The 25,524-nt window shown below is 30.1% G+C and overlaps 1 protein-coding gene across 3 annotated transcripts in view; it reads left to right on the top strand.

Moving 5' to 3' along the window:
- Positions 1-25,524, top strand: part of LOC106460266 (5'-3' exoribonuclease 2-like) — a 68,858-nt gene that overhangs the window by 6,151 nt on the left and 37,183 nt on the right. For all 3 annotated transcript variants that reach the window (XM_022386938.1, XM_013919952.2, XM_013919954.2), the window contains exons 4-16: positions 1,798-1,909; positions 4,414-4,587; positions 6,232-6,394; positions 8,729-8,779; positions 11,894-11,911; positions 13,521-13,610; positions 14,064-14,113; positions 15,208-15,333; positions 15,751-15,830; positions 16,953-17,010; positions 19,606-19,663; positions 20,901-20,950; positions 24,478-24,525. In XM_022386938.1, coding sequence (XP_022242646.1) covers positions 1,798-1,909; positions 4,414-4,587; positions 6,232-6,394; positions 8,729-8,779; positions 11,894-11,911; positions 13,521-13,610; positions 14,064-14,113; positions 15,208-15,333; positions 15,751-15,830; positions 16,953-17,010; positions 19,606-19,663; positions 20,901-20,950; positions 24,478-24,525 — 1,078 coding nt within the window. The remainder of the gene's footprint in view (positions 1-1,797; positions 1,910-4,413; positions 4,588-6,231; positions 6,395-8,728; positions 8,780-11,893; positions 11,912-13,520; positions 13,611-14,063; positions 14,114-15,207; positions 15,334-15,750; positions 15,831-16,952; positions 17,011-19,605; positions 19,664-20,900; positions 20,951-24,477; positions 24,526-25,524) is intronic.

The following is a 25,524-nucleotide window of genomic DNA, read 5'->3' as shown; positions in this document are numbered from 1 at the left end:
ATCTGATGTCAGTAGAAATGATGATCAACCTGAAACATCTGGTGAACCACAACTTTTCACACAAGGTGAACTTAATGATTTGGTGAGAAATTTGGGCCTTCCATAGGATTCTTCAGAGATTTTGGAGTCAAGACTACGGGCTAAGAATTTACTTTCTCCAGGGATCTCATTTTACTGGTACAGGAATGGTGAGAAAGAGTTTATATCATACTTTACGCAAGAAACCTCACTGGTTTATTGCAACAATATTGCTGAATTAATACCAATACTAGGAGCTGCAGTCTATGAATCAAGTGAGTGACGATTGTTCATTGATTCCTCGAAAAGAAGTCTAAAAGGTGTTCTCCTTCACAATGGTCATATATGTGCATTTGTTCTTATTGCTTGTTCAGTTCACTTGAAGGAAACATATGAAAATCTTGAACTTCTTGGTTGGCTACCTCCACTTCACAGAAAACTGGGCTTAATGAAGCAGTTTGTAAAGGTCATATACAAAGATGGTAACTGTTTCAAGTATCTATGTGGGCAATTCCCAGCTCTTGCAGAAGTGAAACTTAAAGAAGGGATTTTTGTTGGACCTCAGATAAGGAAATTGACTTCGGATGAACATTTCGAAAGAACAATGAGGAAAGTTGAAAAAGAAGCATAGATTGCCTTTAAAAATGTTATTGACATATTTTTAGGAATCAACAAGGACCCAAATTACAAAAATATTGTCAATAACATGCCCGATAAATTCAAAGAGTTGGGTTGTAATATGAGCTTGAATAGTTCATTTCTTACACTCACATATTGACTATTTCCCTGAAAATCTTGGTGCTGTCAGCAAGGAACAAGGGGGAGAGGTTTCATCAAGACATCAGGGAAATGGAGAGAAGGTATCAGGGAATGTTGAACATCAGCATGATGGCTGATTACTGCCGGTCATTGCAACGAGATGCTTCAGACGCAGTACATAAAAGAAAAACCATAACACATAGTTTTGAAACTAAAAGATGTAGATTTCAGATAAAAAATCAGAATGAATAAGGATGCATATTCATTTGACATCAGTTTTCTTTCTCTTTTCTTCAATTTGTTATAGTAATTTATTTTTTTCAAAACTATTAAAATGTGTATGTTGTATGTTCCCCTAAAATACACCACTTAATTATCCATATAAACCATTGTTTCTTAATTTACTATTACATTAGCATAATGTTCTTTCATAGAGTTATTCTTACTTGTAGATACTAAGTACTGGATGATAAAAAGTACATTATTAAGAACAATCTGGATATATAGTTTGCAGTAGGTTGCATCTCCAGTCATATTGTTCTATTGTACATAGTAGTTTCTCAAGTTATTAACTAAATTAATGTAGCTGGACATAATACTGGGATTCTATGACCAGCATACCAAATTCATAGTTTTTACTGAATAGATATGTTACAGTATGACTCTGGTAAATAGATTTAAATGGCCAATTACTGAATTAACCAGGAATAAATTAATCATTTTTTTGACTATTGAATATTTTTTCTTACAGTTAATCTTGTAATTCTGATAGCAGTTTTCTGTTCTGAGGACTTGATAAAATAGTGTCAAACAGGAATATTGTAATGTTTATATTAGGTTTAAAAAAATGTGTACAAGTTTTTAATTATGAGATACGGTAGTGATAAATTTTCTGTAGAACGTAAGGTGGAGTCAGTATATCTGTAAGAATACTCAGCAACCAGTTAGATATTTAGTATATCAAGTGAATAAATATGTATGTTGCTAAAAATATATGTACGTCTTGTTTATATGTTCTAGACCAGCCCCCAAAAATGAAGATGAAATGATGGTTGCTATTTTTGAGTACATTGACCGCATATTCAGTATAGTAAGACCTAGAAGGCTTTTATACATGGCTATTGATGGGGTGGTAAGTTTATTTTTGCATTATAAGATCATCATCTCAAGGGCATTTGACATGTATTCAATATTTTAAGTTCCTGTTTACTCTATTTTTTACATGTTTGGAAGTTGTATTATAATTTCCTAGAAATTCATCAGACCATTCTTACTTGTAAATAATTTTTATTAGTTCATCGTTTTTTAATTTTTCTTTACTTCTTAACGAAGTGAAACTTTGCCATTAATGAAGAAACTTCAAACATCACCCCTCTAAGAACTTATATTGTAATTAGTTCATGTTGCTTCTGAAAGAAAAATTCAGTTTGTTTGAAAAGTCAAAGAAATGTCATTTTGTACCAAAAAATGCTAAGAGTAAGATGAAAAAATTTTTAAATGTTCATGAACAGCCATCAAAATTTGCCAAATATGATAAGTGTTTAAAAAAAATCACCATTATTAACTAAAGGATATTTCTGAATGGAAACCACTTGTAATTACAGTACTGATAGGAAGTAACTTTCCATTATTTATGATTGTTTGTAGAACAACACATTAAGAATTCATGAATGAATAGCAAGCATAATCACGTGAGTATGTGTACTTCTGTTGCGTACATTGAGAATGAACTATTCAGAACAAGTTCGGTTATATACGATCTCATAAAGAAATTGTATTTGACAATAAGTGAATGCTTATACGTGTAATCGTGAAACTATTGAGCAATATCAATTATCTTTCTCTGCAGGATTTTAATGTATGGCAGTAAAGACTTGTTTCAGGAATATTGGCGAGATCTTATCGTGGAAAAGTTAAAATTTGATGCCATTATATAATGGTATTCTATTCTTTAGAGTAATGCACATTATGTAATTTAAGTTTGTAATGCTACTGTTTTGAACTGTGTATAAGTAAAGTTGTGTCCCAAAGTTTTTAATTATTTGATGTAAGTGAATTGTACTATGTTTTGGACATTTCTGAAAGGCTTTTTATATTCAGACCTTGATATTTGAATGTGATTAATATATAATTTCAAAGTATTTTAATAGCTTAAACACATTTTCAACATTAGAAATGTAATTAGAACAAGACTGTATTACTAATAGAGTTGGTGTAGTAATACCCTAAGTTTGTATGTAAATTCCATGGTACATTGCTGTTTAGGGCTTATAAAAGTGAGCTGCTTCTACAAGCAGCTGTTTGGATTGAAGATACCACAGGAAAAGTCACTCAAAGATCATCAAAGAGGAAATGTTATCAGATGCAGTGTTAGTGTTACGTTTGAGACAATTCAACTTGCTGGATATATTAATGTGGATTTTCCTTAGAAGTCAAAAATTTACAATTCTTTGCTTATGCAAGTTTTATTAAATGTTCAAAAATCAAACAGTGCAGTCACTGTTTACTGTAAATTTTCATGATAACAACAAATTTAATTCTTCGGAATTTCTACACATGTGAAAGAAAAAAGGTTCGTTTGTACAGTAACACAAAGTGTAAAAGGTACATGTATATGTACTGCGTACAGCACATTGTTAGTGTGAATTGATGGTGTGTAGGTATGGATCATATTCATTTCTGTTTGAATGTTGACCATTGTAATGTTGAAAGTCCACTGTTATGTGTGATAGTACTTATCTCTAAGAGTATTGCGTTTCTTGTAGCAGTATTTAATTTTTGTAAACGATCAACTTGGACTGTAGTAGGCTAAGCCCAAACTATTGTTTCTTGAGTTAAGTTCTCTTCAAATAACGTTTAAGCCAAAATGTTACACCTCAAAGAAGAGAGGAATTTTTTTCTGAATTTTGGATTTCATAACCATCAGTGCATTGTTACAGGGTAAGAGCAGTTGTTCACACACACACGTACACAAGTTGTTTGGAGTCCCAGAGCCATTGGCTGGAATCCATTTTCCGATAGCTTGCATTATATGCAATATTTTTTCATAAATCAAATTAAATTTTTTTTAAATCTTAAATACAATAAAATCCCATTCAAATAAATTTTGGCTGACATATATTTCCCAAATTCTTTTGGGATGCCATGTGTGAAATTAAGAATGAAAAGGCATCTAAATGCCTTATGATCATAAGTTGATTGAACTCAAGAAACATGTTCTTACAGTTTTCAAGTTATAACAAATAATTTTTATCTTTAATGTTTATTGAAACAGTGAGAAAAATAGCAGAGGTGTCACATACAGCTATGAATAACTGAGAAAGAAGGAGGGTGAAGTTGAACCCCCAAAGGTTTATAATGATAATTGTGTGGAATCTAAAAAAAACTATTCCTTCACATACAGCTATGAATAACTGAGAAAGAAGGAGGGTGAAGTTGAACCCCCAAAGGTTTATAATGATAATTGTGTGGAATCTAAAAAACAACTATTCCTTCACATACAGCTATGAATAACTGAGAAGGAGGGTGAAGTTGAACCCCCAAAGGTTTATAATGATAATTGTGTGGAATCCAAAAACTATTCCTATTTTGCATTTTAATTTTATTGTTTGTAAGTGTAATTTTTCTTATATTCAGGCTCCACGAGCAAAAATGAACCAACAGAGATCCCGACGATTTAGAGCATCAAAGGAGTCTGTTGAAAAAACTTCTGAAGTATCTCGAATTCGAGAAGAATTAGATAAAAGAGGAGCCCATCTACCACCTGAAAAGCCAAAAGAAGAACACTTTGATAGTAACTGCATTACTCCTGTAAGTTTAGGTGTCATTTTTGTTTAAAGATGTAAAAAAAAAATCTTGTTTTCTCAGAAATAATTGTACAGTTTTGCAAGGCGAGTTTAGAAAAAGTTGGTTAAAGAAATTCCAAATAATGATCAAATTATATAAAACGTTTTCACACTATCACTGATAGAAAACATAGTTAGCTAACAACATTATTATGTGAATTACACTGAGTTACAGTATTTAAGAAAGTAAGAATAAAATAAAAATATATTTACACATATGTATTCAAGTTATTAATTAAATGTTTAAAATTAGATTGATAAATCTTAGATAATGATAAGATTGCATACATCCAAAATGCAGTCATAAGCAGTTTTCCATCATGTTAGTGATATTCAGTTTTCTATTTTTGAGTTCACTTTCTATAATGGACTTCTAGTTACTTTATGTAGATTTCTTGTTGTGACCCTTTCATTATAATTTAATGGGTGAATTGTGCATGAGTGATTTTTTGAGAGTTATAAATAAATTTTTAAATGCTGAACCTAGTATCACTTTTGTTATGGATATCTTTTTGTACTGTATTGTGTGTGTTTATTTTCAATTTAATTTCCAAATGTACTGACGTCAAAATTGTTGAATGATCATTGTTTAGTTTATATCTTCAAATTCCATCCATCTAATTTTTTTGCATGATTTCCTCATTTACTTCTTTTTTTATCACCCCGTGTTTAAGTCAATTTTTGTGTTTTTCATCATTGAAAAATTTGAAATTAAATGGCCATTAGGAAGACTTGTTCTTACAATATTTAAGATCAATAAAAGGCAAAAATAAGAAATCCTTTCTTGATCATGGAAAAACTGGGATAATCTTACCTCTGATGAAGAAAGGTCTACCTTTCAAAGGTACTCGTGTTGTGAGGTTTCTTATTTTTTGGAAGTATAATGGTTTTATTGTCAAGAGATGACACATATTTGTCTATTTAACTGTAGCAATGATGCCATCTTTAAACCCCCTTCTGTGCATGTTAGTGAGTTACATTCAAAATGTAATCTGGATAGTATGCAAACCCAGGATTATTCATACAATTTGTATTTATTTTTTTTATGGTATGGTGAGTACAACAGTCAACTGGGTCGCAGGTTCGAATCCCATCACTGAACATGCTTACTCTTTCAACCATGGGTGCATTGTAATGTGATGATCAATCCAATTATTTGTTGATAAAGTGTAGCCCAAAGTTGGCAATGGGTGGTGTTTACTAGCTGCCTCCCTAAAAGTCTATCACTTTTGAATTAAGGATGGCTAATGCAGATAGACCTCAAGTAACTTTGTATGAAATTCAACAAACAAACAAAATATAACGTGTAATGTTTAGGTCAACACCTTTATTTTATCTATACTGCACAGTATATTTTGTAACTATAAAAGACCTGTTTCAGTTGCAAAGAATAATATAGTGAGTGGCTTAGGATGTGTTCAAGAATCTATTAATGGAGACTATTTTGAATTTTGGTTAATAATTAGCATGCATGTCATTAATGCTTACCTTGTGTTCTATGGATTACATCCCTTAATGCTGGAATTTCTTTTTGCAGCCCTTTTGAACATTTGATACTTGTGTATTTGTTTTAATTTACATCCAAAGATTTTGCCTTCTCTTCTTATAGGGCACCCCTTTCATGGCTCGTTTAGCCAAATGCTTAGATTATTACATTCATAACCGACTTAACAATGATCCTGGTTGGAAGAACATTGAAGTCATTCTTTCAGATGCAAATGTTCCGGGTGAAGGCGAGCACAAGATCATGGACTACATTCGCAGACAGAGAGGTAATGATTTAGCTTCTAAAATGAGAAGTCAGTCTTTTTATTGAAACCTGTATTTTCTAATGTTTACTAATGATTGAAAATTTATAGAATGTTGAAAATTCCTTAATTTTGACACATATGAACAGTTAATTTTTAAAGTATATAATGACAACCTTGAACTCAACTTTTAATATTAACAAACATCTGTCACTTGTGAGTTCTAAAAGTAGATATAATATTTTGTTGCACTGTGTTAGTAATTTGATTAACAGTGCCATACACAGAACATTAAAGCATCTATTCTTTTGTATACTGAATATCACACAAACATGCATATAAAGGACAGTTCTTTATTGTGAACATGTCTTTCTTACGAGACAATTGATATTAGTGTGTTAGCATGACGCGCGTGTTAAATAACCAGTGCACATGGAATAATGACCACAATTTACCACCCCCCAAATTTTAACCTTTTAGCAATGTTTTTGAGGCAAGTTTACTAGATTAGTAAAATGGTACCTGTTAATTAATCATTTAACACCTGATTTTTTTTTCATCATTCAGGTGAGTAAAGATGGTACAGGCTTGCTATTGTGCCTGCTCTAACTTTGTTACTCAAAAATCCATATTCGCACATATTAATTGCCTTGTTGTTGAGATGCCAATATGATGGCTTATCTATCATGGCAGAATACAACTTTGTTTTTAAACAATTAAACCCAACATACAGCTACTGAAGTAGGAAGGCTATATTTTCATTACCTGAAAATTACCTGACTTACAGTGAAAAGTTAACTGGTTCAATTGCCAAAATAAGGTATCAAAAGAAATAGATTTTTAATATGAAAAAATGTAAACTTATTGGATATATAAAATTGAACTTTCTTATCAATATTAAAAGTATTTTACAACAAAATGTCAGACTTCTCAAACTTAAAAATTATTCAAATACTAAATAAAATTTGTAATTTCTTTCCAGGCAGAAACTAGACATTTAGAAAGTTTGTCTCAAGTTTCATACAATTTGGTTAAGTATTTTCACCGAGAACAAAAAAGAACCAAGGATATCCTGATACCCTTCCAGACTGGAAAGGGTTAAATTAATGTTATTATTTAACTCCCACTACTTTGTGTGTATAAAAAAAATTAAAAAAAAATTAGGTGTTTCATGTACTTATGTTAACATCACATTATAAAAACAAACATAGACATATTATTTTTCTAATTCCTTAAAAGCTAGAAGTGTATTAAAATATATTTTAGAAATTAAATATAGGCTTTGTTTGCAGTTATTTTGGACATAAAATGGCCCAGCGTAGTTTCACTCTGTATAAAAAGTTTTGATTTTTAATGTCATTAGCATAAATGTATATACATATGATAATTATATAAGTCACTACACATTAAAATCAGGGTAAGATTTTATTATTTGATTCAAACTTCTTTTTTCAAGCCCATTTATTGACTTAATAGTTAAACTTAGTTATCATATGTCCCAGATAATGATTACATATTAATCATATAAATTGCTTGAAGGTGCAATATGTGTATCCAAGTTCTGTATTCTTGCCATTTAAGTAGAAAGCTATCAGTTCAAAAGCTAGGGCAGTCATATTAGAATTAGGCTTTCTGATAAATAATTTGATTATTTATTCAAAAACTGTTTCCAAAAAGCAGCCTACAAAGTCTTAAATTGGAAAAGTTTAGGCCCGTCATGGCCAGGTGGTTAGAGCGCTTGACTCGCAATCTGCGGGTCGCGGGTTTGAATCCCCGTCCCACCAAACATGCTTACCCTTTCAGCCATGGGGGCATTATAATGTGATGGTCAATCCCACTATTCGTTGGTAAAAGAGTAGCCCAATAGTTGGTGGTGGGTGGTGATGACTAGCTTCCTTCCCTCTATACTTACACTGCTAAATTAGGGACGAATAGTGCATATAGCCCTCGTGTACCTTTGCACGAAATTCAAAACAAACAAACTGGAGAAGTTTATTGTAAAGTATTTAATAGAAATAAATATTTACATAATAATATAATAATAATTGATCTAAATGTCTAATAAGAACCCTTATTTAAGAATATTTATTTTGTGAAATGCATAAAAACACATGGTATCAAGACAAAAACCTTGATGAAACTATTATCATGTGTGTGTGTGTATTAACAAAAACATGGAAAGCATCCTTGTAGTGGTAACAAATTAAATAATCTTATTTACCTGTTATACTTTTTGATTAAAGTAATATAAGTTAATAACAAGTGTCTGTCTTGTAAATATGTTTGAAACTCGTATGCTTTGCTTGTTTTCTGTCATTTTATGTGATGAATATTTGCCATGTTTTTTGGTTTTCACAGCTAATCCAGACCATGATCCAAACACACATCATTGTTTATGTGGGGCTGATGGTATGTAATTTTAAATTTAACATTTTAACTTAATATTGTGTGCAGTTGTATTCAAATATTAAATATTATTTTTAAAATAAAAGAAATTTTAAATCTCTTTTTTTTTTAATTCAGGTTCTTGTACAAATACACACTTATACTTTTATTCAAATCTTTTTTTGTGAATGTGGTTTTTTAAGTTTGTGCATAGTAAAATCTATTAAAGTTTAAGTTTATGAAAAGTGACAATAGTTAACTTCTATATTGCCTTAACCATTATGAGTATAATACTACCCGGTAATAACTTCTAAAAATTCATAACTTGTCTGTATATGTAATTTTGTTTCAAATGTCAAGAAACTTCACAGACAGTATCAGGCAGCTTATGTATATATATATGTACATGCAGATGAACTGCTGAATGAACTCTTATGAAATCTTAACCCCAGAATATAAATTTTCATTGGATGGTACGTGTTATTCCAAGGTTTACAAATTGCATCCAAAATTTTAATGTAACAAAGAATGAATTTTTCAATAATGTGGAATTAGGATATGTTTATGAGAAATGTAAAAACTATAAAACCTGAATTAGAAGTGTTTAATATGGTGTATAAATATTTAAATCACAAAAATGACATGTTTATAACATAACATGAATAAGTATATTAGTTGTAATAAAAAAAAAAGATTAAAATTATATAACCAGTAATCACTTTATGACTGTTAATAACAAATTTCCCAAGTGTGAAATATGAGATAATAAGTTCATCAATTGGATGAAAACAATTTTCATGCAGTAGTAGACTTGAACCATTAGTTACTGCATCATGATGTTTGTTTTGTAGGAGTTTGGTCTGGCATGACCTTGTGAATCTTAGGGTACATGGTTTGTTTCCTATTGCCACAACAAAAGCTCCATACTTCGTGGCTATTGATGCATTATAAGAGTGATTGTCAAATCCTACTATTTGCTTACAGTAGCTCGTGCATTGACAGTGGGTGCTGTTAACTAGTTGCCTGACCTCTAGTCTATCAGTTCAAAATTAGGGAATGGTTAGTGCAAATAGCCCTTATATAACGTTTCACAAATATCAGTAACAAACAGTCATAGAAGCTGACAAGTGGGATCAGAACTGCTTTAACATGTGTATTGATGTGCAAACATGCTTACTGAGCTTAACCATTAATGTATTATGAATTTCATTGACAGAGAATTGTAAAGCCTGTTATTTGTGGTTCACCTACTTGCAAACAGTGCAAAGTAGCCTCTATTCATGTTCATGCATGTAATATAAACTGTTATGCAAGTCTAAAGCATACAAATGAGAAAATATTTTCAGGTGGTACTTTACTTCATTAACAATAAGTAAATGTGAAACAAATGGTAATTAATTACATTGTAACACACACATGATTAAGATAATTTGTTGTTATCACCTATATGTGTATCTCTCGGCCATTATTAAAGCAGGGTTTCTATTGGACTTTTAAAGATGAAAGATTAGTATAAAGCTGTTTGGTATGTTAAAAGTTATATTACCTTCTCAGTAATCATTGGTAGTTAAAAAAAATGGGTAAAACTATCATTTAGTCACAAGAGGTTTTTCATGAGGATTTATTTGTTGAATAACGGTGCTTGTCTGCTAAATGTAGTTCATATGTGTAAAATATACAGGAGATGTGTTCACACTCTTTGGTAATGATATAAGGAGAGCCTAGGATTTGTATTCCAATTTACTACCATCAGTGGTGTTCAGAGTGATGGCTTTGATAATGGACAATGTCTTTACAATACAGTTTCTGCTACAGGAGGCTTTGGTGCAATTCATTGAAGTATATTATTTTCTCCTCTCATCTTTATGTTTTTCCAAATCCATAAACTCTGTGTAGACGATGACTTCTGAGTGACTATTTGAGTAACCCAAAGTCACATAAGTGCATTACTTATGTCCACTAATAGTAAAATGTGGATTCGTCTTATGGAGGAACTGGCATGTTGTTGTGAACATGTGTCAGAATATTTTATCTTGATAGAGCCATAACTTATTAGTATCCAGTCTGTAAAAAGGTGGTAATTCCTCATGATGTAGTGGTATTAACTTGTTAACTTGATTGTGTGCAGGGTGTCATTTTTCTCAATTTTCCAGGTGTTTGACTGACTGTATTTTTTAATTTTGAAATGTATCACTGGCAGGATGTTAATAATGTGCCTGAATTTTTGTAGAAATTTAAATATATAGATGCTTTGTTCAGTGTGATAACATACTTCCATTTTTCACATTTGTACAGCTTTCTATAGTTGTTTTTCTGTTTGATCTTGTGCTGTGGATAAAAACTTTGAACATGGGTTTTGTGTAACTTTTATAGACTTAAATCTTTGTGAATCATCTTATTCACAGTTCCAAGTTTTGGGGTTCTGTTTAGCTATAAGGGACTGATGTGTTTTTGGCCAATTCATGGTAATAATACGCATATCCAATCATTTTGTTCTGAGCTATCCCCAATCCTGCAACTACACAGGATAAAAGGCCCTGACACTCTCATTCAATTCAGTTGAAAAATTTTGTTATATACAAGTGCATATGGCACACTTAAAATTGACCTCTTCTGATAAGGGTCACTATGGGACTTTCCACTTTCCAATATGAAGTGTTTTTTTCTATTCTGAGACTATAAAAGCATGCAAGACATGAACTTTTAACGTTTCAGAGAAGAAAAGATACCTGTAGTGTTGAACTGTATCAGTAAAGCAAGGAAAAAACAAAGCATATCACAAAACTGGCTAACATTGCATATGATAGGTAGTGGAAAAAATTGAACAAGTGGTCACTAGAAGTAGTATTGTGAACAACCCTGTGTAAAGCTTTATTCATTGAAAACAGTTCATATAATTATAAAAATATACACGGTGTAAGTTTTGTACAACAAATCTGTTACTAACAAGCAGTAAATAAATGTGTTGTGTCCAGGTGTAAAAGTGATAATTTGTTAAAGCTCAGGTTTTGTAAATTAGAAGTTCTAATATGAAGTGAGATATTGTAATGAGAGATAGTTTACATAAATATAAAATTGTTGCAATTATAAGCTCTGTATTTAATTTACTATTTTGTTTGTTTTTTTCCCTACATTTAGCTGATCTCATTATGCTGGGTGAGTACTCTTCTAAAATATGTATATTGTGTATTTTGAATATTCAAGTAATATTAAGAATGTTTTAAAAGCTAATAAGAACTTATACTTTACTAGTCAGAGATCTAATGTTTTTTCACAACAGTAACAAAGTAAAGACTTAAAATAATCTCATTAAATTGTATAGAAAGAGGTATAAGTAGATACATAAAAAAATTTTTAATGTTATTAAAAATAAATTTTACAAATAAGAAAAAACTAAGTATAACAGAATCTCTCCTCATTATCTGAAAGATGATTATATTTTAGTTATTCCGTGTAATGTTACAAGAATATGTATTATATGTGAGTTAGCCAGATTACTGATGTCATTGAATTAAATATTATTTCATTGTTATAAAGCAAGAAAAAAGAGGCATGCTAATCTGATGCTTCTTCTGTAATACTGGTTGTATTTTTTATGATACTTGCTTATGGATGATGGTTCTGCTGTAATACTGGGTATGTTTTTATAATACTTGCTCTTTGATGATGCTTCTGCTGTAATACTTGCTCTCTGATTATGCTTCTACTGTAATACTTATATTTTTATAATACTTGCTCTTTGGTGATGCTTCTACTGTAATACTTATATTTTTATAATACTTGCTCTTTGATGATGCTTCTACTGTAATACTTATATTTTTATAATACTTGCTCTTTGATGATGCTTCTACTGTAATGTGGGTTATATTTTTATGATACTTACTCTTGAATGATGCTTCTGCTGTAATATGGATTATGCTTTTATAAAACTTGCTCTTTGATGATGCTTCTACTGTAATACTTATTATGTTTTTATAATACTTGCTCTTTGATGATGCTTCTGCTATAATACGGGTTATATTTTTATGATAGTTACTCTTGGATGATGCTTCTGCTGTAATATGGATTTTGTTTTTATGTTTACTTGCTCTTTGATAGTGCTTCTGCTGTAATATGGATTTTGTTTTTATGTTTCTTGCTCTTTGATGATGCTTCTGCTGTAATACTGATTTTGTTGTACTTGCTCTTGTATAATACCTTTGCTGTAATACTGGTTTTGTTTATCATTTTTGTTCTTGGACGATGTTTGAATTTGAAATTAGGTGGAAATCCAAAAGATTATGAGCCAAAATTTTACTAAAATCTTCCAATCTTTGAAGATATGCAGATTCCTGTAACTTGCACAGACAGGTTGTGTATCATTGCATTTTTCATGTGTACTTCTTTCTGAAATGCAAGAGTATGTTTCATACATGTGAAAATACAGCAACTACACGAATAGCCTGCAATCATTCTTCTCATATTTGTATCTGTGGCTTCTCTTAGCACAGTTAGAGGAGAAATAGGCTATGTCTGAATAGTAATAAACATTGAAATATTTTACCACATGTTCTTTTTATGTAGTATATGGCATTGGTCTATTAAAAGTGCACTGTACTTTAATAAAAAAAAGTAAGATTATTTTGGTGGAAGGTGTTTATTGATGTAAGGTTTGCAAGGACCTTATTGCCAGTGTTTTAAAACAATGAGAATGTGTTTATGTTTTATGAAAGTAGTGTTATTGTATCATCTTGACTCTCAAAGTTATAGTTAACATTTTTTTTAGGATTGGCTACTCATGAGCCTAACTTTACAATTATTCGAGAGGAGTTCAAGCCAAATCAACCACGTCCTTGTGACATTTGTGGACAGATTGGTTAGTAGTTTTTTATGTGCCAGCAGAGAAAACTCTTTGTTCAATGAATAATTTAGTATTTTTTAAATAATAGAAAGAAGAGCAGGTATAAATAATTGAACTATGTTATTATTAACTAGAGTAACACAAAGATATGATACCCTATTGCCAGAGTGTTTCGAAAGGTGTACTTTTCTTCCTCAGGAGCAAACTGGGATTCTCTTTCAAAAGCACTTAGGTTATAGGGTATTGTATCTCTGTGTTAAATTGATTTCTTGAACTTACATGTTTTTTAACATCATGAATTAAGCAGGATAATACAATAGTAATAATATTAGATTTTGCTTTTACTTCTGTAATCTTTTAGCCATGGTATTTATCTTTTATATTCAAAGTGCATATCAGTTTTCCATGTTATTTTTAACTGAAAGAGCCTAATTTGGTGCTTGTTGCATGTGATTAATACTCATTCAGGACATGAGATGAAGGATTGTGCTGGACTTCCAAAAGAAAAGCAAGGCAAAGTAAGTGTTTAATTCAGTGTTTTGAACAAGATGAATATCACTTTGATATACTTTAATAATGAGAAGAAAAGAAGTCATGCTGCTGTATAGTTGTTTATGTTTAATGAGTTGGGAATGTTTAAACTTTTAAGTTTCTTCTACACGGTGAATGGTGAAAGATGTACCTATAGGTGTTTGAACATATAAAAATTTAAAGACTAATTTCATGTACTTCAGAGGCATCATAAGAATAATAGAAGACACAAAATTATAGTGGTGTTAAAAAACTGGATTGTTACTCTCGGTGCAAATAAAGCTAAAACCTATAAAGATATATAATGTAAAAAAGGCCAGAAAATGCAGGAAAGTGTTGGTTGTGATTTTCAAAATTTCCCAGAGGGCATGCTCTCAAACCTCCATTGGGGAATTGTGCCTTCTGCCAAAGCTCTGTCTCACATTGACAGGATAACCTGCCTACCTTAGTAGTATCATCCACCTATTCTTTAAAGTTAGCAAAAGCAGTTGTTTAGAATATTTAGCCCTTTTGTTTTTTTTTGTATTTGAGTAAATTCCCTGAAGGATGCTGAAGAGCATTTAAACAAAAACAGGTTATGGAACTCTGTTATGTACTTTCTGTATTTGATTTAGTTTAATTATCAACTCTGTAATTAAATATGGGTGGTGGGTGTGATGTCCAAGTTTCATATACATCAAAGCTGTTGTTTTTGTAAATGAAGAAAAGAAAGCTGTACTTGTGTTTATAAAAAATATACAAACCATGAAAAGGCTTGTGATTATTCTAGTATTTTGTTGTTTTTTTCGTCAATTTATTATGGAATGTAAGTTTTATTCGTAATATCTTATAAAATTAGTACAAAGTTTATGCTTTAATACAAATTTTTAACTATTCCATTTAAGTGTTGGGTACTAAGCTTATAATGAAGTAAGTGTTGTATTAAGCATTGCCATCGTCATAGCTTACATGACAAGTGTAATACTGCATTTACATCTATAACTAATGAGACTGTTGATGACAGGAGTTAAAATTTGTTTAGTTTGATTTGTATCTATTTCTTCAATGTATGAGTGTAATGTATTTATTTTTGATTTTATAGTATGATGAACTAGAGAAACCTTTAGGTGCCGAAACCCAGTTTATCTTTCTTCGTTTGAATATACTCCGGGAATACTTAGAAAAAGAACTGACTATGAGAAATCTTCCATTTACTTTTGATCTGGAGGTAAATTTTTATGACAATATTTATACTAAATGACAAAGAATTAGTATTTGTTTAAAGTATGTGTTAATTTGAAGTATGAGCATGGGTGATGATGTATCATCATTGTCTCATCTGATTTTGTATAGTTTGAGAGGAAAAACCATTTGTGTTTCTCGTACTTTCTTGGAACTCTTGGTATGTTCAATAGTTAATTTCTGTTTTGGTCCAAAGGTTTATGAAAAGTTTTAAAGACTCGGTGGCTAAGAGAATTTTTCAAGCATTCATTACCTTTTTCTATAGTTACATGAGTTTTGTATGTTGTGTAGCATTGGGAGTTATATATGTATAGCAGCAACTGTTACTGTAATGGAAAATGTATTACAGATTGGTTTTATATTTTGTATATCATTATAAACATTTCTGCTTTTATTTGTTTAGAGAGCTATTGATGACTGGGTGTTCATGTGTTTCTTTGTTGGAAATGATTTTTTACCTCATCTTCCTTCTCTGGAGATCAGGTAATTTGTGGGTTATTAATATTCATAGTTGTTTAAATATGGTACATGTTTGTATATACATATTTGGATATAGTGCACAGAAAAGTAAATGCTAAAGAAAAAAAATAGATTTAAAAAAATGACCAACAAAACCTAAGTTGCCCAGTTTCATAAGACTTGTCAAATGTAGTTATTGTTTTGAGAATATTTTTCTCTTTCTTTAATAGTTTGATTACCCTTTGAGAAAATGTCGGTTTCCTAAATGTGAGGTATATCAGGCATTAGTATTTTGTATATTTAATGATGAGTAATAAACACTTTTGTATAAGAATATTTTATAAATAAAACTAACTTGGATACTTCAGCAACTGTGAAACCCTAAAATGCCCTGAATAATATTTTGCCAGTACATTTTTATGCCTTCAGTCCAAATCATGCAAGCAATATTTAACACATATAACTTGATGAAGACCTACTGTGTATTGTAATTTGAATCATGCAAGCATTATTTAACACGTATAACTTGATGAAGACCTACTGTGTATTGTAATTTGAATCATGCAAGCATTATTTAACACACATAACTTGATGAAGACATACTTTGTATTGTAATTTGAATCATGCAAGCATTATTTAACACATATAACTTGATGAAGACCTACTGTGTATTGTAATTTGAATCCTGCAAGCATTATTTAACACATATAACTTGATGAAGACCTACTGTGTATTGTAATTTGAATCATGCAAGCATTATTTAACACATATAACTTGATGAAGACCTACTGTGTATTGTAATTTGAATCATGCAAGCATTATTTAACACATATAACTTGATGAAGACCTACTGTGTAGTGTAATTTGAATTGTGCAAGCATTATTTAACACATATATAACTTGATAAAGACCTACTGTAGGAAAATATAATTTAATAAATATTGAAACATATTTCTATTTGTAAAGCTGTTTATTACTCTTCACTGACTTTACTGGTATTTGGTTTTTTATTTTTAAGTTTTTGACTTCTGAGCCTAAAACTGAAATCTTGGCACATTACCCCTTATTAAGAATTCATTATTTATAGAAATGATTGCAACTATTCTTTATGTATACATTGCACATTTTTTTATTAATTTTTTTTAGAGAAGGTGCTATTGATAGACTTGTCAATTTGTACAAGAAGACTGTTTATAAGACAGGAGTAAGTCTCTGGAAAATATTTCATTCTTTTTACACACTTGTTAATCCATTTTTCGAGGACAATTTTTTCAGATAATTTTTAATTTAGGTGGAAAGTATTTTCTTTTGTAAAATAAATGTAGTGGGTATTCCTCTTGGAACATCATTTGTTAACTTGGGAATAAGAATCATCACAAAGCTTTATTTTCAAAGTTAAAGAACTAGATTTTGTGTACTTTGTTGTAAATATTGATTGTAGAACGATTACTTACTTCATTATTTATATTTGGTTTGTGTTTTTAATATTAAAGTACCATGTTTACAGTAAAGCCTATAAAATAGATCAGGTCATAATTATTCTTACATGAACAATTGATTTGCAAGTTGTACCAAAGAATAGAGGGCCTAACATGGCCTTGTAGTAAGGTAGCTCAACTCGCTATCTGAAGGCTTCATAATCAAAACTCTGTCACCATACATACTTACCCCTGAGGGCATTATAATGTGAAAATCAACCCTACTATTCATTGTTAAAGAATATTCAAAAAGTTGGCAGTGGGTAGTGTTGATTAGGTGTCTTCCCTCTAGTCTATCACTATAAAATTATGAATGACTAGTGCAGATAGCTGATGATTAGCTTTGCATAAAATTTAGAAAACAAACAAAAAAAGACAAGGAATATCAAATATCCTAACACTTCTAACTTAGAGCTAGAAGGTCTATTCTTATCTAAAATCTACAAAAAAGGCAGCTAAACTAATTTTGGAAACAAATACAAAGTCATTAAAAATGCTTGACCACCATGTATCATGAAGGACTGCCTTCAATCCACATGCTGTGCATCTTGGCTTGGAAAAAAAACGTTGATTCAAAGTCTTAAACTTTAGTTCAGCTTTCTCTGGCTTGGTGATATAGATTTCTTAATTCTCTTTTAACATACTTCCCTCCCAACCAGTCAAACTAAGGATCAAAACCATAATTAACTACTGCAACCTCAAGCCTTATGAGTGAACTATATTTATACATAAAAATTAATGACAAAATCATGTGATTTTATATTCAGAATGTAAGTATTCAAGAAACTAGTTCTATTATGTTCATGTACAAACAATTAAATTTAAAACCCTTTGCTTCTAAAACTAGATGAATTACTAACTCTAAAAATAGGAACAACAATGTTTTCACTACTACATGGCAATAATATCTACACACACACACACACACACACACACAAAAAACTACCTAAAATTATTTTGGCTGTCACATTAACGATAACATTAAATGTTACAAAACAGTCAGTATCAAAATACCAGTTAAATAGATACCTATATTTAGTCTCCTCTTAATTAAAAGAACAGCTGATTATCTTTGCTGCTTACTATAATACTTTTTTTCAATTCTGAACACAATAAGACTTGAAGCCCCTAGTTACTCAGCAAAAGTTTGAAGTCTTATAATGTTAAAAATCAGGTTTCGATACCTGTGGTTGGCAGAGCATAGTTAGCCTATTGTGTAACTTTTGTGGTTATCGAAAACAATGTTCCAAGCTTAATATATAAATCTAAGAATTTAATAATCAAGCAGTTTATTGTTGTGGTGTCTTTTTACACTTGTTAATCATATTTTGCTCTTAAGTAAAAATAATCACATTAATAATAGTAGATAAAAATAATCACATTAATCATAGTAGATAAAAATCATCACATTAATCATAGTAGATAAAAATAATCACGTTAATCATAGTAAATAAAAATAATCACATTAATCATAGTAAATAAAAATAATCACATTAATCATAGTAAATAAAAATATTCACATTAATCATAGTAAATAAAAATAATCACATTAATCATAGTAAATAAAAATAATCACATTAATCATAGTAAATAATTATCATTACTGCATCTACCAAATTTTTTCATTAACTTTATAGATTTTTTTTTACACTATTTAATGATACTATACAATAAATCCATAAAGTCAAGCATAATGCTGTAATTATACACATTCATTTAAACTTGTAACTAATGTAATATAATCAATTTTAGTTTAATTTCTCATAAGTTATCAGAATGAGGATTTTTTATCACTACCACATAACCACAGTTCTAAAATACCAACTTTTTGTTAGACAAATTCTATAGTACTATAAAGGAAACTGAATAAATCTTTTTCTTTATTAAAAATTTATTTATTACTATCATAATATTTAGAATCTAAACTGTATGTTACATTAGACTCTTACTGCTACATTTCCCTTTACAAACTGCATGAGTAATTTATAAAGAATGTGATATTTTACATGTTAACTTGCACAACATATTTCAAGGTGGAAATAATTGTTAAATAGCTATTTTTTTTAGAAAGTGAAGTTGTTTGCCACATCATCTGTTGTTTCATTGTCTCATTATTGGCAAAATAAATAATGTTTAATAGATGTTCAAAAGAACTTTTTCATATACGTCTTTAGAAAAGGTTTATTTAGCCAACTTACAAAAAATTGCACACTTATATGAAAGTATTATAATATTTTTTCTTTCACATATGTATGTGTGTGTGTGTGGTGTACTTTCACTCTGTCTAAAAATAATATTGAGACTTGGTTTTTATTTTCTAGGGTTATTTAACCAAGAGTGGCTTTGTGAACCTGAGCAGGGTACAGTTGATTATGACTGGTGAGTTTAAACAACATTTAAATCAGGGTCTTAAAAATGTTTGTATTTTATGGATATTTTAATGAAACTTGACCATGGCAGACACATGCTCACAGTTTTGATAGTTCAGTGATATTTAAAGTTTATATTAAAGTGATCATAATGCTAATTTTGATTTAAAAAGATGATGTGAATAAAAGAAAAGACTCCCAAAATATAGAAAATTCACTTCTCCCTCTGGGAGTCAACAGGGAGAAATTTTTGAAAATAGATAGACTTCATATGTTTTTATCAATTGGCTAGAAACACTGAGCAAATGAAAAATAGTAAGTTACATTATTGGCAAGAATACCTAAATTGGATTTGATTGCAGGCTTAAAATGATACTGCTTTAGGGTATAAACCTTGTGTAATTAGTGCAGTGGTTTTCAAAATTAGGGTTGTGGTAAGTTGCTCTGGGTGTCGCAAGAGTTTCACCAAACAAAGAATAATTAAGAACATAAACATAAAAAAACTACAAAAAAGTTGCATGTGGCAGCAGGGGTGTTACACATGCATCGAGATAAGTGGGTTAGGGTGTCATCAGTAAAAAATGTTTGAATACCACTGAATTAATGATTATTCGCATTACAAACAATCCAATCAAAAATACAACAATTCAGGTACTGAGAAAGAAACGCAACACCTTTCTCAATTACCGTTAACACTTCTGTAATCTACTGATAATACTTAATCCAGTTATGTCTATCAATACACCCTATATTCAGCCTTTCTTTTTTAGTTTTGATAGAAACTTTCAATAACAATGATGTTTGTAATTGGTATTCACCTATTCGTGGTGGGGGAAATTGGATTGAGAGTGCTGATTGGCTTATGCCTACATATATGCTAAGTCGGGAGAATATGAATAAGCGTGTAGTGTCTCAGTGATTTGCTAGGCTTATGTTGATAGTTTGGAAACTAAGTTTGTGATTATACTGTTTGTCACCTTCAGCACTGAACTGAAAAAATTAAGCTGACTCTAGTTTTGCCATATTGGGAAATTAAAAAACAAAATTGAAACTTTGAAGGTGAAGCTTAAAGCTGCTTTGCCTGGTCACATGACCTCTGTTATTGGATTTATTTTTCCCTACTGGAGCTTTCATCTCTACTATTTTTTTCATCAAATATATCCACTTTTGTAGAATGTTAATGTGAGTTAAAGTACATATATAATTATTAGTATTTCATAGATACAATTCATTTCAATGTTTTTTAGATTTGGGAGAAGTTGAGGATGAAATTTTTAAATCGAGACAACAGAGGGAGGTAAGTAGTAGTATACACTTAGTTTTTAAGAGTAAGCAGTATCCGAACTTAGAAATATTAAACAGTACAAAGGATATTTAGTCATTTTTTCTAAATATAAGCATGAAATGAATATTTGATTTTATACATAAAATATTTAATACCATATAACCAATAGAAATCCAAGGTTTTAATCTGTCAAATGATGTTTTATATTACATTGTTTTCTTTACAGAGAATTGTCTAATTTGCTTCCATTTCAAACCTTATCCTCATAGGAAACACATCAATGAGTTCAACTGAATTTTTAACAGCTATTGTCGCATAGTGAGAAAGCAAAAACAAATGTTATAGTTATGGGACATTGTCTGCTTTTTGCATGTTATTATTCTGTGTTCTTTGGTGGATTATTCAATTAACTAAAAAATTATTTAGTGCAATAGTACCAGTAGTATAAAAAAGTAGGGTTAAGTGTCGTTGACAATCAGCAGCAATAAAAAAGATGATCCAGGGAAGTATTTTATTTCTTGTTTTTCATGTGTATTCTATATTTATTATTATAAAAGTTGACTAAAATGTAAAAATTAGGTAAAACAAAGAATAATAATAATAATTTTTCACAAGGTATGCTTACAAGTAGCTCCTACATTATGTAATTCAAAGGGTAATATTTTAATAGTATATAAGTTTTAAGTTCTTAATTATATAAGGCAATATTTAAAAAAATCCTGAATTGTGACACATTTTCTCTAGGTATCTTCTCTGTTTTGTCCACCACACCTTCAGTAACTACAAAATTAAACGTAAATTACTCACTATAAAATTGTCTTCACTCAGAGTAACTATAATTTTTATAGCATTCAATTTTGTTTGGTTACAGAGCTATCTAACAGAAAATGAGACCCCTCTTGTCACATCCTTTCTTTTAGGATTTGTTAATAGTCCTCTTATACGTTTAATAATAAATCATTTATAACTAATAGAAATCCAAGGTTTTCATCTATCAAATGAACATATTATATTACATTGTTTTCTGAACAGAGAAATGGCAATTTGTTTTTAGTACAAGCTTTTCCACGGGAAACATATCGACTAGCTTGGATGGATTTGTAACGTCTCTTGTTGCATAGTTAGAAAGCCAGAAAAATTTTGATAGTAAGGGGAAATTGTCTATTTTTTGCATGTTATTAGTCTATGTTCTTTGGTGAACTATTTAATTAAATGAAAATTATTTAGTGCATTACTACCATTAGTATAAAAAAAGTAGGGTGAAGTGTCACTGACAGATGACAGCAAGAAAAAAGAAGATTCAGATAAGTACTGTATTTCTTGTTTTTCATGTTTATTCTTGATTAATTATTATAAAATTAACTAAAATAACTGAGCCTGTGTTGAGAGAGTTTAATATTTGACTGACCTAGTAACCACCAAAAAAATAAATATAAATTACCCTTTTTTTTCTAGAATGACTTCAAATTGTAACATGAAACTACATTTGTTTATCCTAAGTAGCTTTAACTTTAAACAGTATAAATCTATTTATACTTACATTTCATTGTTTTATTGCCCTTTGAACCATGTCTAATTACTAGTTGTGCCATTACAAGTTGTAAATCACTTGGGGAATGTGGAACTCACATTACGCTATTGAATTACATTACCCACAAGCTACTCTGAGCTGCTTGCATGTGTGCCTCGTGAAGTATTTTTTATATTATTATTATTTATTTTACCTAATCTAACTTTAACTACCCTAACGAGATTAATATTTTCACATTTTACTTACTTTTATAGAAATTAAATAAAAAATACATATGAAAAACAAGAAATAAAGTACTTATCTGGGTCTTCTTTTTTTTGCTGTCGACTGTCAATGACACTTAACCCTACTTTTTTATATTAATGGTAGTAATGCACTAAATAATTTTTCATTTAATTAAATAATGCACTAAAAACATAGAATAATCACATACAAAAAGCAGACAATGTCCCATAACAATCACAATTTTTCTGGCTTTCTAACCATGCGACAAGAGACGTAACAAATTCATCCAAGTTAGTCGATATGTTTCCCATGGGAGCGAAGCATGTACTAAAAAAGAAATTGCCATTTCTCTGTTCAGAAAACAATCTAATATAATATGTCATTTGATTTCTTTTGGATGTCTTTTGGTTATAAATAATATATTATTAAACATAAGAGAGAACTATTAATAAATCCTGAAAGAGAGGATATGACAGGTGGGTGTGGCAAGAGGGGTCCATTTTCTATTTGATGGTTCTGTAATCAAACAAGTGAAGGCTATAAAAATTATGGTTTGTCTGAGTGATGATAATTTTATGGTGAGTAATTTACATTAAATATCATACTTATTGGAGAGGTGGTAAATATAAATTGGAGAAGAGGGGATGCCTAGAGAAAAAATATCATTTCTTACACTAGGGGAAATTTGGGATGTTTTTGAATATTGCCTTATAAAAGTAAGAACTTAAAACTTATATACTATTAAAATATGAATTATTAGCTAAGATTTTATGCTATACTAAGTGGTATAATATAAACAAAAATTAGTTTAATAAAATTTTGAATGTAAGATACTAAAACTTTGTGACATGTGCAGAGATGTTTAACTTAAAAAATTCCATTATCTAATTTAAATGACTGATACTACTGTTTTGTGCTGTTATGAATTTTAAATTGAACTTCTTAGCCATTTCTGTGTAAGCAACAGGATCAGAAAAGCCTTAGCTATATAGCCAGTTTGTTTTAATTTAAACAAGTCATAAATATACCCAGTTAGCCACAAAAGTTAATGTACACTTACTGGTTGAAGGATAGTAGTTGACTTGTTTATAATGTCATGTTCCGAAAATGTTGAAATTTTTGCAACATTTCCTCATTCTTTGCTCTTCTGATCATAATTTACTGAACAATCTCAACACATGACTGGAACTCTGACAATAAGAAAGAAACACTAAATGTATAAGCCAGTGGAGCTGGCAATACCAAAAGGCCATTCAGTTCTGCAGGTTGACATTGTAAATAAAATGCTGGTCAAGACATGATAGTTATGATATTTAACACCCTGCAAAGGGGTGCTTCCAGTGGGTCAAATAACAAATTCATTGTTACACAACCTCCATACAATAACATATGAATACAGATTCTAATGAGGCAATTGGAAAGGGAGAAGACAAATGGAATGGAAAATATACTTGACAACAATTCATAGTAGTTTTATTGATTACCATCATTGTAAATAGCAGGCTTTTCTACTGGCCAATATGTGAAACAAATCACAATTGCAGAAGTGGCAAGCATCTGGCACTAACACAACATTTTGTTATTAAAATAGATACACATAAAAATTTACACTAAAGTAGTTCAGGCTGAATGGGTGATATATAAACCAAAGTTAATTATCTAAAACCACATGAACAAACCTGTAGTCTACTTTTTTTCATAACCTTCAACATATATTTCAGTAAACAGATTCTTTATTTGATGTTCTCTTATTAAAGTTTTACAAATCCTTTTTCTCCACCAGCTGGCATTCAAACAGAGAAACAAAGAAAAGAAAAAAAGGATGAAGTTGGTAAGATTCCAGTTATTTAAGTTGTTTAAAATTGTAATACGTTTTACTGGTGAAAAATAATAATTTACATTTTTAACAGAATATTTTTCAAGCTTTTTTAAAAATTGTTTCACCTGCTTCTTCTTTTTCTTTTAAGAAAATTCAAAACAATGAAACACCTACTTTTCTGAAAAGACAATTTTTATTTTCTACAGTTTTTTGGAAACTCGTTTAGAGACCCAGTTCACATAAGTTTAGCTGTATGTCACTGAAATGTAGATCTTTATGAAAAGGCATTGATAGAGATCTAAAATATATAGCGATTTTAATATCCAGCAAGAATTCTTACTTGAAAAAAAAAAAGTGTATTTACGTGTTTTAATTTTGAAGACTTAGAATGGACTTGCATTCTGGGAATATCATATGAATTAACTATAAGAATAAACATTGCTGAGCTTGGAACTCGGTGATATTTGATTTGTTTTTACCATTTGTTGTAGACCTCTGAAAAAAGTAATGTAACTGAAATATAATAAGCCTTATAAATTAAACTATTTATTGTTGAATATAATTCTGTGTAGTAATATTTAATGTAACCTTAGTAGTGGTAATATTAGATATCTTAGCAGCATTTTTAAAACTTAAACAAACTCGTTAATACCAAATAATGTTTGTTCATGTGAACCAACTGTAATCATTTCAGGGTTGGTAAGGAACGCAAAAACACCTTCGTAATATTATTGTTAGCATCTATCTTTTATAGAAGTAGTAGGACAAAATGTAGTAGCATTATATAAAAACTGAATACTGTTCTAGCATTGTGTACATAGTAAAGCAAGTTCTTTGTGTTTGAAATAATGTTTCGTGAGGATTGCTACTTAAATTTGATGTTTAATTTTATTTATTGTTTAACAGTTAACATGTACATATAAAACAAATTTTCTAGGCCAAATCAGGAAGTTGTGATTATATTTGTATTTTTAAACTAATCATGGAGTTTGAGAAGTTATTTACCCTCTG

The sequence above is a fragment of the Limulus polyphemus genome, unplaced genomic scaffold (assembly GCF_000517525.1).
Source record: "Limulus polyphemus unplaced genomic scaffold, Limulus_polyphemus-2.1.2 Scaffold737, whole genome shotgun sequence".
Taxonomy (NCBI): Eukaryota; Metazoa; Arthropoda; class Merostomata; order Xiphosura; family Limulidae; genus Limulus; species Limulus polyphemus.
The sequence above is the reverse complement of the archived record's forward strand: the minus strand, read 5'-3'. Positions and strand labels throughout refer to the sequence as shown.